Source organism: Haliotis rufescens, unplaced genomic scaffold (assembly GCF_023055435.1).
Source record: "Haliotis rufescens isolate VD_foot unplaced genomic scaffold, xgHalRufe1.0.p SCAF_2, whole genome shotgun sequence".
Classification (NCBI taxonomy): domain Eukaryota; kingdom Metazoa; phylum Mollusca; class Gastropoda; order Lepetellida; family Haliotidae; genus Haliotis; species Haliotis rufescens.
This window is the reverse complement of record NW_025963890.1, coordinates 17,504,972-17,525,053: the sequence shown is the minus strand read 5'-3', so window position 1 is coordinate 17,525,053 and position 20,082 is coordinate 17,504,972. Positions and strand designations below refer to the sequence as shown.

Sequence of the window (20,082 nt, the reverse complement as noted above, 5' to 3'; positions counted from 1 at the left end):
AATAGGTGACAACCAGAGTTTAAACAGCGTTGGCGAAAATTTTATGTTACAAGATCAAAACAACTATTCTATTCCTGAACCAAAACTATTAAAATTCTATTCCCATTCCTAAATTGGGAATAACATTTCTTGAATAGTCAAAAAGTGAAAAACAATCAGTCAATGACGGAACGCCTAACGCTAACCACGAGGTTTCTGCTTGGCTCGATAAATCGAAAATACAGCAAATATACGATGCTACCTCTGACAGAATACCCACAACCTTTTTCCTGGCATTGTTATCTACAATATGTGATACAAGACGGCCTATTTCGACCAATATTAATGCATACATACCTAAAACAGAGAGAGAGAGATGTAAGGTCACCATATATTTTCCAACGGCATACATCCCAATAAGCTGGTTCCCGGCTCCCTATGCGCAACGTCAGTTGACCTTTGGGTGGTAGCGCACCTATCCAAAGAGTTACTTCCCTTTGACCATGGACATTATCATCATGTAACTTTCTCACAAAGACATGCAGGTGCACCATTTGATCAGGTGTTCAACATTTTTAATTCTGGAAAGAAATTAACATTCCAAACATCACATCCACTCACATACTGAGCAGTTTACACGGACATTACTAATCTTCACACTAGGTTTTTTAGGGCAATAAATATGTGAAACTCATGAATTAGTGAGTGCCCATTTAGGACTCTTGGGGCATTTGCTACAATATTTAGGAAATAGAGGGATAGAAATCAAACATTAAAAATGAATTTATAACGAATGAGTGAGTGAGTACGGTGTTACGCCGTTTTCAGCGGTAAAAGGCGACTAACGGGATCGGGTGGTCAGGCTCACTGACTTGGTTGACGCATGTCATCGATCCCAATTGCGTGGATCGATGCTCATGATATTAATCACTGGATTGTCTGGTCCAGACTCGATTATTTACAGACCGCCTTCATATAGCTGGAGTGCGGCGTAAAACAACAAACAAACAAACAAAACAAACAAAATTACAGGAGTCTTTTATCTGAAATGGTTTCAGATTTGGTAAAAAAACACATAACTTTGCATTAAATCTTATTCAATGTCACAGGAACTTTTGTTGTTCAGTATATATTATTAATGTTTTAAGTGTTTTGTTCGGGTTAGCAGTGCCGTAGCCAGCCGGTAGAAAACAGTTTTATTTGAATCAAGTTTGGGACAAGTCAAACTTGTACAAATATTTGCCCTCCCTGTCAAAAAAAAAGTTAACTACGACCTTGGTTAGGTAATGTCAACCCTGTTTAAGCAAGTCAGAGTACTCCAGTAGACAACTATTGTTGAACATGCCCATGGTCATGACCTGAAACTAGTGTACCAACCATGCAGGGTCGGCTGATGGTACCTGACATCTCGATATACCAGTCCCCGTGGGGTTCCGGTAAACACAAATAATTGTAACATGTTAAAACAAGTTTACATTAGAAATTAGCCTCTACTTCAATTTACTTGCCGACTGTGATTGGGAGGCGCAACTAAACATATTGTGAAATCATCACATGCTTAAAATAAAAATAAATAAAATAAATGAAATTAAACTCTTTGGTCACTTGCAAAAACAAATAATTTTGAAATGTTAATCGCCTTAAAACACGTTTACGTTAGAAATAAGCGTCTTCGCTAATGTGAGGAAGAACTCAGGGCCAACATGAGGAAGTCCTCCACATCTCCACCTCCACGAGATATTCGACGTGGGGCAGACATACAAAGATGAGGACCTCACTCTGACTCAGTTACTGACTACTGACACAATTAATGCTCTGTGGTTAATGGGCCAGTCTTGTGAACAAGGTGTGAAGATATTCAAATGTGGAAGTACTGTGAATAACTGTGGAAAACAAGAAAATGACAATATAAATAATATAAATAAATCATATATACTACAACATAACATAATAAAACCTGTAAATAAATACATATATACTACTACTACTACGCCCGAGAAATCAGTGGCGTTTTCCTGAGGTGTCGTTTTGGCCTTCACCGCATCCCTTATATTGCTGGTTATGAAAATAGTCATAGTATGATTATAGGCACTGTCGTTCCATAAATTTGACGGACCCTTACAAGCTGCTAGTTGAATAGTAACTAGTAACACCTAGAATCGTGCCTGGAGGAATTAATTCAGCTCATAATTAGATTTGCTCCATTTATATGATGGCGCGACTTTAACTAATCTCCTCAAAATACAGCCGAGCTCCGTCTCTAACACCCCAGTGCAAGCGCAAATAAGGTCGGGAGCCAGTTGACGTTATTTTGTAATATCGCGTGATTTTACGAGACTTTGTGTCTTCCTTGACAACGGTTGTCACTTTGATGTTACATCGACGCCATTTTTGATGCTACATCTGCACTTTGCTGTTCTGAAAGCGTTTTTTTCCTATCCTTAATTGCAATTCTTGAACCTGCCACCATGAATGCGAGCACTTATGTTCAAGGTACAATTCTAATTACGCTTCAGTAGATTCCGTACCTACATGTTGCCATTGTTGGTGTATTAGTGTGATGAGGCAGTGTGTATCATCATGTTTACGATCTATCATGACTCCTGTACTGAACCACAAACACTTTGATACTTTGGGGGCTTAAGATGTTGAATGCAGGGCCCTTTGTGTACCTTGAACTTGTAAACATTATAAGAAAACATGGGTTCTGGTGTTCTTTTTACATCTCACGACATTCTTTATGCACCATTCCTACCATGATAACATGTTGATTTGGTTGTAAAATGAATTCCGTAAATGTATTAATATAGGTGGTTTACATAAAGTGTTTGTGAGTCTTGGGGTAGTCTTTTGTGTGGGAACTGCCCGTATTGAAGTTACAAATAGCCCAAGTGGAACACACCCCTGCAACATTTTGGAAAAGGGGAACCCCTAAAAGCTTAGCGATATACCACCTATCTGTCCGCACAAATAATTTATTAACTGCAAAATGATATATTATTTACTAGTCACCAGCCAAAGGTTAGGGACCAGCAACATACATTCTGGGCGTTTAATACCCTGTATGTTTATTCTTCTGTTTCCCCACAGTTGATCGGATGATCTGGTTCCTCCAGCCTCTGTCCCAACTGACTTATCCTGCCCCTTGCCATGTAGGTGTCATAAAGGCTTGTCTTTAACAATGCCTGTTTAGCACTTCCATGAGTTTTCACCGATATGTGGAACACCTCTGTGTACTGGTCCCTGTTTTTATAAAGCTGTAACTGAATGTTTATACTATATTCCTACCTTAAACCAACAGTATGCAATTAATAAAACCCTATTATGAATGTTGAGAGTACTTTGGTTCAAAGGCTTCAGTAATTCTGCGAAGTTTGTCACATTTGTATTTCCAAGAATATCCTTCATGTCATCATCTCTATACTATAGATGCTCATGATGTCAATCACTGGATTGTCTAGTCCAGACTCGACTGTTTACAGACCGCCGTCATGTAGCTGCAATACTGCTGAGTGGCGTTTTTAAACAACAAACAAATTATCTACCTTTCGGTATCTACTATATATACACACACACACACACACACACACACACACACACACACACACACACACACACACACACACACACACAAATACGATCCAATTGCAGAAGAGAGTGCTCAATACAAGTAGAGCATAAATACAGATTTGGATACACTTTCCTTATATCATTTTGCAACTCTGAGTTTCATGCACCCATGCTAACGTGCTAAGTTTCACGCTAACATCCAACAAGCTAAACAAAAGAAGCGAGCTCATTTTCACCTGTCGCCATGGTAAACCCCCAAGCCGAGCAAAAAAGAAAGGGTTAAACTAAAAATCATGTTTCATTATGCCTGATGATCGTACGTAATAACATGGGTGCGTGAAACTCAGAGTTGCAAAATGATATAAGGAAAGTGTATCCAAATCATTTTATATATATATATTTACCTTGTTTCTTTTTTCACACCTTTTCTATGTTTTTCCATCTACATAATATACATTCCTCACATTCCATTCTTTCCACTACCTCCCTGTCTATAGCAACCCACTTCAAAGTCCCTGACCATCCCTGCCCACTTGTCTCACCTGCCCGTCCCACAGACCCTTAGCCCCAGCACTGTCCCTTCTGTGTCCCTCACTATCGCTGGTCAGTACATCGTGGACGACACTGACTTTGTTGAAGTAGATCTCGTGGATGAGGAGATCATCCAGCCAACCCACTCCTTCCTGAAGGCCTTGCTATCTAGGGTGGCCAACTTCTTCAGAAGAGTCAAGAGTGTGTTTAAGAAGAAGGATGATTAGGCAGTGAACTCTGAACACATATGTATATACTTATATACAAAACATTTATGAATCATTTTAGGACTGTTGAGGCATTTGTTACAATATTTGGGAAATACATAAAAATCTATCTCTGTTTGTTTTGGCTATTTCCTTTATGTTAATGAAATACATTATTTGTTACAACATTTTGTTTTGTTTTGATTTGTTCCTTTTCTGCTATTTTCTGTCTATGTTCTTGACTATGACCTGACATCTCTCTCTCTGTTTTAGGTATGTATGCATTAATATTGGTCGAAATAAGGCCGTCTTGTATCACATATTGCAGATAACAATGCCAAGAAGTAGGTTGTAGGTATTCTATCAGAGGTAGCATCGTATATTTGTTGTATTTTCGATTGATCGAGCCAAGCAAAAAACTCGTGGTTAGCGTTGGACGTTCCGTCATGGACAGATTGTGTTTTCACTGTTTGACTATTAAAGGAATGTGATTCCCATTTTTATGTGGGAATAAGATTCTAATAGTTTTGGTTCAGGAATAGAATAGTTGATCTGATCTTTTAACATTACGTATTCACCAACGCTGTTTAAACTCTGAGGGGGCACGGGTGGCCCAGTCGTCTATAAAGGCGCCGCGATTCTCTGTGCGGAGTTGCGTCCCTTGGGCACGTCAGAAACCTATGATTGTGGTTCGAATCCCTGTTCGCCCCGATTATGTTTCTAGGTTTGTCAGCACCATACCCGTGCTCGTGGGTTTCCCCGAAGTGGTAAACGTCTCAGACCTGCATCACTTCGGGCTTTCCTCCCACATTAAGCTGACACGCCGTGATATAACTGGAATACTGGTAAAAGCGGCGTTAAACCCAACTCACTCACTCACTCTAGACTAACGCATGGTAATCACACATGTAGTCCATAAACAGCTGCTACATCTGGGACGGCACGCAGGTGCACCATTTGAACAGGTGTTTCAACCTATTTAATTCTGGAAAGAAATTAACATTCCAAACATCACATCCACTCACATACTGGGCAGTTTACACGGGCATTACTTAATCTTCACACAAGTGTTTTTAGGATAATAAATATGTGAAACTCATGAATGAGTGAGTCCTCCTTTAGGACTCTTGAGGCATTTGTTACAATATTTAGGAAATATATTACTTGCAAAATGTTTGGTAATAATCAAATCATGGAGTAGAAAGTTGTACCACGAGCAATACATAACTTCTGACCACCATGGGAAATTAATGCATGGAGTGTGGCAGGCGTTGTACCACAAATCATTTTGTGGAGTTCTTTCCGACACTGGATTAATGTCATGGCCCCACAGCATTGTGTTTCCAAGGTTCCAAACAATTGTTACACGCACGCACACAATGTACAATGAACACTGTACCATGAACATACAGGCTGACGAAGATGAATACATCCTCTGGTTGCAACATTTCTTGTTGACTAAATGGTCTACATTTTGGTACAGTTGCAATATGTTTCATCTTTGACAACCAGGCTATTCCTGGTAGGCCCAGGATACAAATCAAACATGTAAAATGAATTTAAAACGAATGAGTGAGTGAGTACGGTGTTACGCCTTTTTCAGCAATATTCCACGAATATCAGTGCGGGGGACACCAGATATGCGCTTCACACATGTACCCATGTAGGCAATTGAACCTGGGTCTTCGGCATGAGGAGCTAACCCTTTAACCAATAGACTACCCACCGCCTCCTGTTGAGAAGGAGCGTATCCATCTCTGGCAGTCTGTGTTCATGGTTCAGTGTTGCCAATAATATTTTGGAGGCTTGGGAACATTTTGTCATAACATCATGACATTGATTGGAATAGATGCAAGAACTCGGCTAAACGGTTATGATGCAACGCCTATCATATTTCATCCATACATTTCAACATGGATATCACCTTGGTAAGGTGAGGTGAGGTGAAATGGGGTTTAACGTCGCGCATACGTTCGTGCACGTGTGTGTGTGCGTGCGTGGCTGCCTTGAACTAGCCGGTTTTACAGTGCTAGTCCACAGATAACATGCCGCAGTTTAACACTGACACCCATTCAGACACGGTATACTGTCTCCGAGCCGACCAGTCGACCACCCGACCAAGGTGAGCTTATGCCATACCGTGGCGTCCGTCGTCCGTCTATCATCCGTCAACAATTTATTCAAACGACTTCTTCTTCTGAACCACTAGTTGGACATTAACAAAATAAGACTGGAAGCATCCCTAGGTGGTGGGATTACAAAATTGTACAAATGGTGGGGCTCCCCCAGGGGCTGAGGGGCGGGGCCAAATAGGCGTTATTTGGCTATATTGCTTTAAACGACTTCTTCTCCAGAACTAAGAGATAGATATCAATCATATTTGGGTGGAAGCATTCTCCGGTTGTGAGGATTCAAAACTGTACAATTGGAGGGGCTGATCACACCCTAAGGGGCTTAGGGACGTGGCCAAATAGTAATTTGGCGTTATCGTTTTAAACTTCTTCTGAACCACTAGTTGGAAATTAACAAAATTAGACTGGAAGCATCCCTAGGTGTACAAATGGTGGGGCTGACATCCCACCCCCACCCAAACTAGTGAGGGGCGGGGCCAAATAGGAGTAATTTGGCGTTATTGTTTTAAATAACTTCTTCTCTTGAACTGAGAGATAGATATCAACCATATATTGTTGGAAGCATTCCCCGGTGGGTGGTGAGAATTCAAAATTGTACAAATGGTAGGGCTGATCACCCCTGAAGAGCCTGAGGGGCGGGGCGAAATAGGCGTAATTTGGCCATATTACTTTAAACGACTTCTTCTCTAGAACTAAGAGATAGATATCAACCATATATTGTTGGAAGCATTCTCTGGTGGTGAGAATTCAAAATTGTACAAATGGAAGGGCTGATCATCCCCCAAGAGGCTGAGGGGCGGGGCGAAATAGGGGTAGTTTGGCTATATTGCTTCAGAAGACTTCCTCTCTGGTACAAAGAGATAGTTTTTAACCATATTTGGATGGAAGTATTCTCCAATGGTGGGGATTCAAATTGGAGAAATGGAGGGGCTGAACCCTACCCCTACCCCGGAGGACTAAGGGGCGGGGCTAAAAAGAGTTTATAACTTGGACACAGTTAAGATCCCAACCGTATAACCATATGTACAATTGAGAGAACAATGAGAGGAATGCACATATGCTGCAAGGACTTGCCCTTCTGTTCATCTGTCCGGCGCTCCCAAAGGAGTGGAAATCTTGACCATAACTTGCAAACCGATATTATCCCCACCCTATAATAAACAGATACATTGTATACATTGGTTTGTTATGAAGAGAATAATACCTTAAATATGATTTATCCTGGATCATAACATGGAAACGGTTCAGATCTTTATGCCACATTTGTATCTAGATAAATACACGTTTATGCTGTCAGATTGGCCATCCACCCATATTAAATGCTGACAAAATCAAAATTACGAAATATTTGGAGTATTATATACATGTACAATGCAAATGTATATTTTGTCATGATTGCGTCAATATCCAGGTGAGCGATACAGGCCCTATGGGCCTCTTATTCTCATTACTTATCGATCATTGATTACCAGTTTTGAATTTTTAACGAAGCTTCAACATTAATTTATATTTCCTAAATTAAAATATTCATATCATGATATTTTTCCCCATGTAATATCTTTTCTGTAATGAAAAAGGCTAATATGAAAGCTGTCTCCTACTTAATGTTTTAAGTGTTTTGTTTGGGTAAATTCATGTCAATCCTGTTCAAGCAAGTCAATGTACTCCATAAGAAAAGTATTGTTGAACATGCCCCTGGTTATGACCTGATCGTGACCTGAAGGGGCGGTAGGGTATAGTGGTTAAAGCGTTGGCTCGTCACGCTGAAGACCTGGACCCCGTTCCACAAAGCAATCTTAGCGCTATGACTGTCGTAAGTCAGTGTTAAGGAAAGTGAGTTCCGATCGACTTAGCGCTAAGATCGCTTTGTGGAACAGGGTCCTGGGGTCGATTCCAAACATGGGCACAATGTTTGAAGCCCATTTCTGTTGTCCCCAGCCGTGATATTGCTGGAATAATGCTAAAAGCGGCGTAAAACCATACTCATGACCCGAAACTAGTGTACCAACCATGCAGGGTCGGCTGATGGTACCTGTCATCTCGATATACCAGTCCCCGTGAGGTCCCGGTCAGAATAAATCCCGAGCACCCCTTATATTGCTGGTTATGAAAATAGCCATTGTATGATTTTAGTCACTGTCGTGCCATAAATTTGACGGACCCTTACAAGCTGCTGGTTTAATAGTAACGAGTACCACCCAGAATCGTGCCTGGAGGAATTATTTCAGCTCATAATTAATCTTGCTTCATTTATATGATGGCGCGACTAAACTTCTCTCCTCAACAAAATACGGCCGAGCTCCGTCTCTAACACCCCAGTGCAAGCGCAAATGAATTCGAGAGCCAGTTAACTTTATTTTGTAATATCGCGTGATTTTACGAGACTTCATGTCTTCCTTGACGACGGTTGTCACTTTGATGTTACATCGACGCCATTTTTGATGCTACATCTGCACTTGGCTGTTCTGAAAGCGTTATTTTCCTATCCTTTATTGCAATTCCTGAACCTGTCATCATGAATGCGAGCACTTATGTTCAAGGTACAATTCTAATTACGCTTCAGTAGATTCTGTACCTACACGTTGGTATTTTAGTGTGATGAGGTACAGTCTGTAGTGTGTATCATGGCTCCTGTGCTGATCTTCAAACACTGCATGCTTTAGGGGCTTAAGATGTTGAATGCAGGGACCTTTGTATACCTTGAACTTGTAAACATTATAATAAAATGTAGGTTCTTGTGTCTTTTACATCTCATGGCATTCTTTATGCGCCTTTCCTACTATGGTAACATGTTGATTTGGTTGTAAAATGAATTCTGTAAATGTATTATCATTGGTTTACATGAAGTGTTTGTGAGTCTTGGGGTAGTCTTTTGTGTGGGAACTGCCCGTATTGAAGTTACAAATAGCCCAAGTGGAACATCCCCTGTCCCCCACTCCCTTTTTTATAAACCTGTATCTGCCCATGATTTCTTATAAACTCTCAGAACTGACACAGCAGTCTGAGCCCAAATCAATATTGTATGGCTTGGCTGAATCCCTTGTATTTTAGCAAATAGACTTAGTTTAGCAGTGAAAGGTAAACTGTAACTTATCCCATATTTTGTCTGAGGGGTTCAAGTTATAAAGTAACAGGGAGATATACTTTGCAGTGTCTAGGCTAGCTGCCCTTGGTTATTACAATTAGATCTACCCGTTATCCAACATAAAACTGGAACATTTTGGAAAAGGGGAACCCCTAAAAGCTTAGCGATATACCACCTATCTGTCAGCACAAATAATTTATTAACCGCAAAATAATACATATATAATTTACTAGTCACCAGCCAAAGAGTAGGAACCAGCAACATACATTCTGGGTGTTTAGTACCCTGTATGTTTATTCCTCTTTTTCCCCACAGTTGATCAGATGATCTGGTTCCTCCAGCCTCTGTCCCAACTGACTTATCCTGCCCCTTGCCATGTAGGTGTCCTGAAGGCTTGTCTTTAGCAATGCCTGTTTAGCACTTCCATGAGTTTTCACTGATATGTCGAACACCCACTTCTGTGTACTGGTCTGTTTTCATAAAGCTGTAACTGAATGTTTATACTGTTTTCCTACCTGAAACCAACTGTATGCAATTAATATAACCCTATTACGAATGTTGAGAGTACTTTGGTTCAAAGGCTTCAGTAATTCTGTAAAGTTTGTCACATTTGTATTTCCAAGAATATCCTTCAAGTCATCATTTTTACTATAGATGCTCATCATGTCAATCACTGGATTGCCTAGTCAAGACTCGATTGTTTACAGCTGCCGTCATGTAGCTGGAATACTGCTGAGTGCGGCGTTTTTAAACAACAAACAAATATTTACCTTTCGGTATCTACTATATATCATCTTTATTTACCTTGTTTCTTTTGTCATACCCTTTTCTGTCTTTACCACCATAATCTTTTATTTGCTGCAGTAAAAATTCAATGATTGAATAACCTTTTCCATCTACATAATATTCTTTCCTCACATTCCATTCTTTCCACTACCTCCCTATCTATAGCAACCCACTTCAAAGTCCCTGACCATCCCTGCCCACTTGTCTCACCTGCCCGTCCCACAGACCCTTAGCCCCAGCACTGTCCCTTCTGTGTCCCTCACTATCGCTGGTCAGTACATCATGGACGACACTGACTTTGTTGAAGTAGATCTCGTGGATGAGGAGATCATCCAGCCAACCCACTCCTTCCTGAAGGCCTTGCTATCTAGGGTGGCCAACTTCTTCAGAAGAGTCAAGAGTGTGTTTAAGAAGAAGGATGATTAGGCAGTGAACTCTGAACACATATGTATATACTTATATACAAAACATTTATGAATCATTTTAGGACTGTTGAGGCATTTGTTACAATATTTGGGAAATACATAAAATCTATCTCTGTTTGTTTTGGCTATTTCCTTTATGTTAATGAAATACATTATTTGTTACAACATTTTGTTTTGTTTTGATTTGTTCCTTTTCTGCTATTTTCTGTCTATGTTCTAGACTATGACCTGACATCTCTCTCTCTCTCTTTTAGGTATGTATGCATTAATATTGGTCGAAATAAGGCCGTCTTGTATCACATATTGCAGATAACAATGCCAAGAAGTAGGTTGTAGGTATTCTATCAGAGGTAGCATCGTATATTTGTTGTATTTCGATTGATCGAGCCAAGCAAAAAACTCGTGGTTAGCGTTGGACGTTCCGTCATGGACAGATTGTATTTTTACTTTTTGACTATTAAAGGAATGTGATTCCCATTTTAGGTATGGGAATAAGATTCTAATAGTTTTGGTTCAGGAATAGAATAGTTGTTCTGATCTTTTAACATTAAGTATTCACCAACGCTGTTTAAACTCTGAGGGGGCACGGGTGGCCAAGTCGTCTATAAAGGCGCCGCGATTCGCTGTGCAGAGTTGCGTCCCTTGGGCACGTCAGAAACCTATGATTGTGGTTAGAATCCCTATTCGCCCCGATTATGTTTCTAGGTTTGTCAGCACCATACCCGTGCTCGTGGGTTTCCCCGAAGTGGTAAACGTCTCAGACCTGCATCACTTCGGGCTTTCCTCCCACATTAAGCTGACACGCCGTGATATAACTGGAATACTGGTAAAAGCGGCGTTAAACCCAACTCACTCACTCACTCTAGACTAACGCATGGTGATCACACATGTAGTCCATAAACAGCTGCTACATCTGGGACGGCACGCAGGTGCACCATTTGAACAGGTGTTTAACCTATTTAATTCTGGAAAGAAATTAACATTCCAAACGTCACATCCACTCACATACTGGGCAGTTTACACGGGCATTACTTAATCTTCACACAAGTGTTTTTAGGATAATAAATATGTGAAACTCATGAATTAGTGAGTCCTCCTTTGGACTCTTGAGGCATTTATTACAATATTTAGGAAATATATTACTTGCAAAATGTTTGGTAATAATCAAATCATGGAGTAGAAAGTTGTACCACGAGCAATACATAACTTCTGACCACCATGGGAAATTAATGCATGGAGTGTGGCAGGCGTTGTACCACAAATCATTTTGTGGAGTTCTTTCCGACACTGGATTAATGTCATGGCCCCACAGCATTGTGTTTCCAAGGTTCCAAACAATTGTTACACGCACGCACACAATGTACAATGAACACTGTACCATGAACATACAGGCTGACGAAGATGAATACATCCTCTGGTTGCAACATTTCTTGTTGACTAAATGGTCTACATTTTGGTACAGTTGCAATATGTTTCATCTTTGACAACCAGGCTATTCCTGGTAGGCCCAGGATACAAATCAAACATGTAAAATGAATTTAAAACGAATGAGTGAGTGAGTACGGTGTTACGCCTTTTTCAGCAATATTCCACGAATATCAGTGCGGGGGACACCAGATATGCGCTTCACACATGTACCCATGTAGGCAATTGAACCTGGGTCTTCGGCATGAGGAGCTAACCCTTTAACCAATAGACTACCCACCGCCTTCTGTTGAGAAGGAGCGTATCCATCTCTGGCAGTCTGTGTTCATGGTTCAGTGTTGCCAATAATATTTTGGAGGCTTGGGAACATTTTGTCATAACATCATGACATTGATTGGAATAGATGCAAGGACTCGGCTAAACGGTTATGATGCAACGCCTATCATATTTCATCCATACATTTCAACATGGATATCACCTTGGTAAGGTGAGGTGAGGTGAAATGGGGTTTAACGTCGCGCATACGTTCGTGCACGTGTGTGTGTGCGTGCGTGGCTGCCTTGAACTAGCCGGTTTTACAGTGCTAGTCCACAGATAACATGCCGCAGTTTAACACTGACACCCATTCAGACACGGTATACTGTCTCCGAGCCGACCAGTCGACCACCCGACCAAGGTGAGCTTATGCCATACCGTGGCGTCCGTCGTCCGTCTATCATCCGTCAACAATTTATTCAAACGACTTCTTCTTCTGAACCACTAGTTGGACATTAACAAAATAAGACTGGAAGCATCCCTAGGTGGTGGGATTACAAAATTGTACAAATGGTGGGGCTCCCCCAGGGGCTGAGGGGCGGGGCCAAATAGGCGTTATTTGGCTATATTGCTTTAAACGACTTCTTCTCCAGAACTAAGAGATAGATATCAATCATATTTGGGTGGAAGCATTCTCCGGTTGTGAGGATTCAAAACTGTACAATTGGAGGGGCTGATCACACCCTAAGGGGCTTAGGGGCGTGGCCAAATAGTAATTTGGCGTTATCGTTTTAAACTTCTTCTGAACTACTAGTTGGAAATTAACAAAATTAGACTGGAAGCATCCCTAGGTGTACAAATGGTGGGGCTGACATCCCACCCCCACCCAAACTAGTGAGGGGCGGGGCCAAATAGGAGTAATTTGGCGTTATTGTTTTAAATAACTTCTTCTCTTGAACTGAGAGATAGATATCAACCATATATTGTTGGAAGCATTCCCCGGTGGGTGGTGAGAATTCAAAATTGTACAAATGGTAGGGCTGATCACCCCTGAAGAGCCTGAGGGGCGGGGCGAAATAGGCGTAATTTGGCCATATTACTTTAAACGACTTCTTCTCTAGAACTAAGAGATAGATATCAACCATATATTGTTGGAAGCATTCTCTGGTGGTGAGAATTCAAAATTGTACAAATGGAAGGGCTGATCATCCCCTAAGAGGCTGAGGGGCGGGGCGAAATAGGGGTAGTTTGGCTATATTGCTTCAGACGACTTCCTCTCTGGTACTAAGAGATAGTTTTTAACCATATTTGGATGGAAGTATTCTCCAATGGTGGGGATTCAAATTGGAGAAATGGAGGGGCTGAACCCTACCCCCTACCCCGGGGACTAAGGGGCGGGGCTAAAAAGAGTTTATAACTTGGACACAGTTAAGATTCCTACCGTATAACCATATGTACAATTGAGAGTATAATGAGAGGAATGCACATATGCTACAAGGACTTGCCCTTCTGTTCATCTGTCCGGCACTCCCAAAGGAGTTGAAATCTTGACCATAACTTGCAAACCGATGTTATCCCCAGCCTATAATAAACAGATACATTGTATACATTTGTTTGTTATGAAGAGAATAATACCTTAAATATGATATATCCTGGATCATAACATGGAAACGGTTCAGATCTTTATGCCACATTTGTATCTAGATAAATACACGTTTATGCTGTCAGATTGGCCATCCACCCATATTAAATGCTGACAGAATCAAAATTACGAAATATTTGGAGTATTATATACATGTACAATGCAAATGTATATTTTGTCATGATTGCGTCAATATCCAGGTGAGCGATACAGGCCCTATGGGCCTCTTATTCTAATTACTTATCGAATTTTTGAATTTTTAACGAAGCTTCAACATTAATTTATATTTCTTAAATTAAAATATTCATATCCTGATATTTTTCCCCATGTAATATCTTTTCTTTAATGAAAAAGGCTAATATGAAAGCTGTCTTCTACTTAATGTTTTAAGTGTTTTGTTCGGGTAAAGTCATGTTAATCCTGTTCAAGCAAGTCAATGTACTCCATAACAAAAGTATTGTTGAACATGCCCCTGGTTATGACCTGATAGTGACCTCAAGGGGCGGTAGGGTAGCCTAGTGGTTAAAGCGTTGGCTCGTCACGCTGAAGACCTGGACCCCGTTCCACAAAGCAATCTTATCGCTATGACTGTCGTAAGTCAGTGTTAAAGAAAGTGAGTTCCGATCGACTTAGCGCTAAGATCGCTTTGTGGAACAGGGTCCTGGGGTCGATTCCAAACATGGGCACAATGTGTGAAGCCCATTTCTGTTGTCCCCAGCCGTGATATTGCTGGAATAATGCTAAAAGCGGCGTAAAACCATACTCATGACCTGAAACTAGTGTACCAACCATGCAGGGTCGGCTGATGGTACCTGTCATCTCGATATACCTGTCCCCGTGAGGTCCCGGTCAGAATAAATCCTGAGCACCCCTTATATTGCTGGTTATGAAAATAGCCATAGTATGATTTTAGTCACTGTCGTGCCATAAATTTGACGGACCCTTACAAGCTGCTGGTTTAATAGTAACGAGTACCACCCAGAATCGTGCCTGGAGGAATTATTTCAGCTCATAATTAATCTTGCTTCATTTATATGATGGCGCGACTAAACTTCTCTCCTCAAAATACAGCCGAGCTCCGTCTCTAACACCCCAGTGCAAGCGTAAATGAATTCGAGAGCCAGTTAACTTTATTTTGTAATATCGCGTGATTTTACGAGACTTCATGTCTTCCTTGACGACGGTTGTCACTTTGATGTTACATCAACGCCATTTTTAATGCTACATCTGCACTTGGCTGTTCTGAAAGCGTTATTTTCCTGTCCTTAATTGCAATTCCTGAACCTGTCATCATGAATGCGAGCACTTATGTTCAAGGTACAATTCTAATTACGCTTCAGTAGATTCCGTACCTACACGTTGGTGTATTAGTGTGATGAGGTAGTGTGTATCTTCAAACACTGCATGCTTTAGGGGCTTAAGTTGTTGAATGCAGGGACCTTTGTATACCTTGAACTTGTAAACATTATAATAAAATGTGGGTTCTTGTGTCTTTTACATCTCATGACATTCTTTATGCGCCTTTCCTACCATGGTAACATGTTGATTTGGATGTAAAATGAACAATGTAAATGTATTATCAGTGGTTTACATGAAGAGTTTGTGAGTCTTGGGGAAGTTTTTTGGGTGGGAACTGCCCCTACTGAAGTTACAAATAGCCCAAGTGGAACATCCCCTGTCCCCCACTCCCTTTTTTATAAACCTGGATCTGCCCATGATTTCTTATAAACTCTAAGAACTGACACAGCAGTCTGAGCCCAAATCAGTATTGTATGGCTAGGCAAAATCCCTTGTATTTTAGCAAATAGACTTAGTTTAGCAGTGAAAGGTAAACTGTAACTTATTATCCCTTATATTGTCTGAGGGGTTCAAGTTATAAAGTAACAGGGAGATATACTTTGCAGTGTCTAGGCTAGCTGCCCTTAGTTATTACAATTAGATCTACCCTTTATCCAACATAAAACTGGAACATTTTGGAAAAGAGGAACCCCTAAAAGCTTAGCTATATACAACCTATCGGTCAGCACAAATAATTTATTAACTGCAAAATGATATATAATTTACTAGTCATCACCCAAAGATTAGGAACCAGCAACATACATTCTGGGTGTTTAATACCTGTATGTGTATTCTTCTGTTTCCCCATAGTTGATCGGATGATCTGGTTCCTCAAGCCTCTGTCCCAACTGACTTATCCTGCCCCTTGCCATGTAGGTGTCATAAAGGGTTGTCTTTAACAATGCCTGTTTAGCACTTCCATGAGTTTTCACCGATATGTTGAACACTTCTATGTACTGGTCTCTGTTTTCATAAAGCTGTAACTGAATGTTTATACTGTTTTCCTACCTTAAACCAACTGTATGCAATTAATATAACCCTATTACGAATGTTAAGAGTACTTTGGTTCAAAGGCTTCAGTAATTCTGTAAAGTTTGTCACATTTGTATTTCCAAGAATATCATTCAAGTCATCATCTTTACTATAGATGCTCATGATGTCAATCACTGGATTGTCTAGTCAAGACTCGATTGTTTACAGACCGCCGTCATGTAGCTGGAATACTGCTGAGTGCGGCGTTTTTAAACAACAAACAAATATTTACCTTTCGGTATCTACTATATATCATCTTTATTTACCTTGTTTCTTTTGTCACACCTTTTCTGTCTTTACCACCATAATCTTTTATTTGCTGCAATAGAATTCAATGATTGTATAACCTTTTCCATCTACATAATATTCTTTCCTCACATTCCATTCTTTCCACTACCTCCCTATCTATAGCAACCCACTTCAAAGTCCCTGACCATCCCTGCCCACTTGTCTCACCTGCCCGTCCCACAGACCCTTCGCCCCAGCACTGTCCCTTCTGTGTCCCTCACTATCGCTGGTCAGTACATCGTGGACGACACTGACTTTGTTGAAGTAGATCTCGTGGATGAGGAGATCATCCAGCCAACCCACTCCTTCCTGAAGGCCTTGCTATCTAGGGTGGCCAACTTCTTCAGAAGAGTCAAGAGTGTGTTTAAGAAGAAGGATGATTAGGCAGTGAACTCTGAACACATATGTATATACTTATATACAAAACATTTTTGAATCATTTTAGGACTGTTGAGGCATTTGTTACAATATTTGGGAAATACATAAAATCTATCTCTGTTTGGTTTGGCTATTTCCTTTATGTTAATGAAATACATTATTTGTTACAACATTTTGTTTTGTTTTGATTTGACGCAGTGGCCCAGTACTAAGGCGATTCGCTGTCCAGAGTTGCGTCCCTTGGGCACGCCAAAAACCTATGCTTGTGGGTTCAAATCCTGGTTCGCCCCGATTATGTTTCTAGGTTTGTCAAAACCATACCCGTGCTTGTGGGTTTCACCAAAGCGGTAAACGTCTCAGACCTGCATCACTTTCCTCCCACATTAAGCTGACATGCTGTGACATAACTGGAATTCAGTTAAAAGCGGCGTTAAACCCAACTCACTCACTCACTAATGCATGGTGATCACACATGTAGTCCATAAACAGCTGCTACATCTGCGACGGCACGCAGGTGCACCATTTGAACAGGTGTTTAACCTATTTAATTCTGGAAAGAAATTAACATTCTGAACGTCACATCCACTCACATACTGACTGGACATTACTTAATCTTCACAGGAGATTTTTTAGGATAAGAAAATATGTGAAACTCATGAATATGTGAGTGAGTCCTCCTTTAGGACTGTTGGCGCATTCATTACAATATTTAGGAAATATATTACTTGCAAAATGTTTGGTAATAAACAAATCATGGAGTAGAAAGTTGTACCACGAATAATACATAACTTCTGACCACCATGGGGAATTAATGCATGGAGTGTGGCAGACGTTGTACCACAAAATGTACCACAAATCATTTTGTCGAGTTCTTTCCGACACCGGATTAATGTCATGGCCACACAGCATTGTGTTTCCAAGGCTCCAAGGAAAACTTTTACACTATTCCATTAGGCTTTATAAAAAGACATTACTTCCGGATTGTGTATTTAATGCAACAATATGCATAATCTGACCAATCACTGATTACATATTTGGACATTCAAGTCTGTTACATGTAAATAGAATAATAGTACAACAATGCCAACTTATTACCGTATTCGGCCTAATAAGCACCCCGCTCTTATAAGCACCCATGGCGGTATTTGCTAATATATTGGCTAGCGAACAATCCCAATTCCTTCCAATTCCCTAATGTACACAAGACTTTTTTATTCGTGTATAATACACACCTGTGTATTATATGCACCCTTAATTATGGGCAATTAAATTCTGGAAAAATATATCTGTTGTGTATAATACACACAGACTTTTCTTTTGTATCATTTAAGGCTGTCAGCATAAACCACGAAATTTAGGATCTTTCAAATGTGTTTTTTTAATCCACAAAAATTGTATTCTAATAAGAGTCTCCTATTTCAAATTATGAGAGTGCCCTGGGTCCTTATCATGTCGAATATGGTACATATATAATACAGCAGCAGTTACTAACTGAATACAATAAAAAAGACTGAATTGAGCGGTCATAATTCAAAATCAAAACAATAACAAACATGACAAGGACATGAGCTTTCAGGAATGTAACAAGATAAGGGTTACTTCCCCTGAATCTAGCTAATGCGGTCACTGACCCCCGAAAATGGGTGACAACCAGAGTTTAAAAAGCATTGGCGAATATTTAATGTTAAAAGTTAAAACAACTATTCTATTCCTGAACCAAAACTATTAGAATTCTATTCCCATACCGAAAATGGGAATTACATTCCTTTAATAGTCAAAGGCCTCTGAAACACAATCAGTCAATGACGGAACGTCTAACGCTAACCGTGAGGTTTCTGCTTGGCTCGATAAATCAAAAATACAACAAATGTACGATGCTACCTCTGACAGAATACCTACAACCTATGTCCTAGCATTGTTATCTACAATATGTGATACAAGACGGCCTTATTTCGACCAATATTAATGCATACATTCCTAAAACAGGGAGAGAGAGAGATGTCAGGTCACTATTTATTTTCCAACGGCATACAGCCCAAAGCAAACCGGCAATTTTGATTGGTCAGTTGACCTTCGGGTGGTAGCGCACCCATCCAAAGAGTTACTTCCCTTTGACCATGGACATTATCATTATTTCACTTTCTTACATTTGCCCCCCATAAAAAAAAATATCGGCCCGACTTTTCAACAGATATGTATGCGAACTACAAATACAACTTCAACAATAGTTTTGAAAACATATTAACAGAAAGAACTACTTAAAATATTAAGAAATAAGTTCCTCAGTGGCAAATAAGTTCCTCAGTGGCAGCAAAATACCACTTTCAAAGTGTACAACCTGTAGTGAACATTTATTACGATATTTGACACTGAAGGCAACAATTCTGCTAGACGTCCAGTCAAACAATACTGCAAACCTTTTACTGTTACATAATGTTATTCTAAGTGGAAATACCTTTTGTACTTCAGACTGTACTAAATACAACAAACTTGGATGTCTCTTCCCATAAGGCAACCCATACATATTAAGGTCGTACCATTGTGCTCATAGTGAAGTTTCAATGTTAGGTCATCACTTGTAAAGGTCTCTCTGGATGGAACCATGGGTAATGTATCACTGGTGTTAACAGTATTTGGTATGGGTAATACCATGAAACAGGTACCACAGGACATGCAAGTCGCAAAAGGTTCATGTTTGTTTTCAGTTGGGTTTCCTAGTGTGGCATATGTCAGTTTGACAGGACATTTCTTTCGTCGTTGTGACTTCCTCACCTCTGCTTCATCATCGGCATAATGAAAATCTGTGGACTCTTCCTCACTCTCTGTTGATTGTAGCTGTAGATCTATTTGGTCACAGGTCCTCACAGAATTGTCACCATCTAGTGACTGCTCACTTGCACTCACATCAGTATCATCTTGATCCTCAACACTACTAGAACCATGATCCGTCGACCGACTTGATACTGGGTGTTGTGTTTCATTGGCATTTTCTGACGCAGCAAAATGCTTC

The 20,082-nt window shown here is 40.3% G+C and overlaps 4 protein-coding genes across 5 annotated transcripts in view; 3 read left to right on the top strand and 1 right to left on the bottom strand.

Annotated features, from left to right (window-relative positions):
* The window catches only part of LOC124138765, a 28,443-nt gene extending 8,674 nt beyond the window's left edge, over positions 1–19,769 (bottom strand). Inside the window, exon 1 of one of the 2 annotated variants that reach the window (XR_007222171.1) lies at positions 337–412. Coding sequence is in view for 1 of the 2 variants with exons in the window: in XM_048399710.1 (XP_048255667.1) it covers positions 19,610–19,745 (136 nt within the window). In the remaining variant the exon portion in view is untranslated. Of the gene's footprint in view, positions 1–336; positions 413–19,609 lie in introns of those variants that run through there. The other variant, XM_048399710.1, reaches the window with a different exon arrangement.
* LOC124138761 lies at positions 2,297–4,426 on the top strand. Its single transcript, XM_046505614.2, has 3 exons — positions 2,297–2,472; positions 3,070–3,131; positions 4,047–4,426. The coding sequence occupies exons 1-3, from the start codon at positions 2,448–2,450 to the stop codon at positions 4,305–4,307; spliced, it is 348 nt and encodes a 115-aa protein (XP_046361570.1). The 5' UTR covers positions 2,297–2,447; the 3' UTR covers positions 4,308–4,426.
* On the top strand, positions 8,775–10,902 carry LOC125382035. The gene is made up of 2 exons (XM_048399712.1): positions 8,775–9,880; positions 10,455–10,902. The coding sequence occupies exons 1-2, from the start codon at positions 9,827–9,829 to the stop codon at positions 10,713–10,715; spliced, it is 315 nt and encodes a 104-aa protein (XP_048255669.1). The 5' UTR covers positions 8,775–9,826; the 3' UTR covers positions 10,716–10,902.
* On the top strand, positions 15,902–17,119 carry LOC125382034. The gene is made up of 2 exons (XM_048399711.1): positions 15,902–16,246; positions 16,818–17,119. The coding sequence occupies exons 1-2, from the start codon at positions 16,085–16,087 to the stop codon at positions 17,076–17,078; spliced, it is 423 nt and encodes a 140-aa protein (XP_048255668.1). The 5' UTR covers positions 15,902–16,084; the 3' UTR covers positions 17,079–17,119.
* Positions 19,770–20,082: the final 313 nt, after the last annotated feature.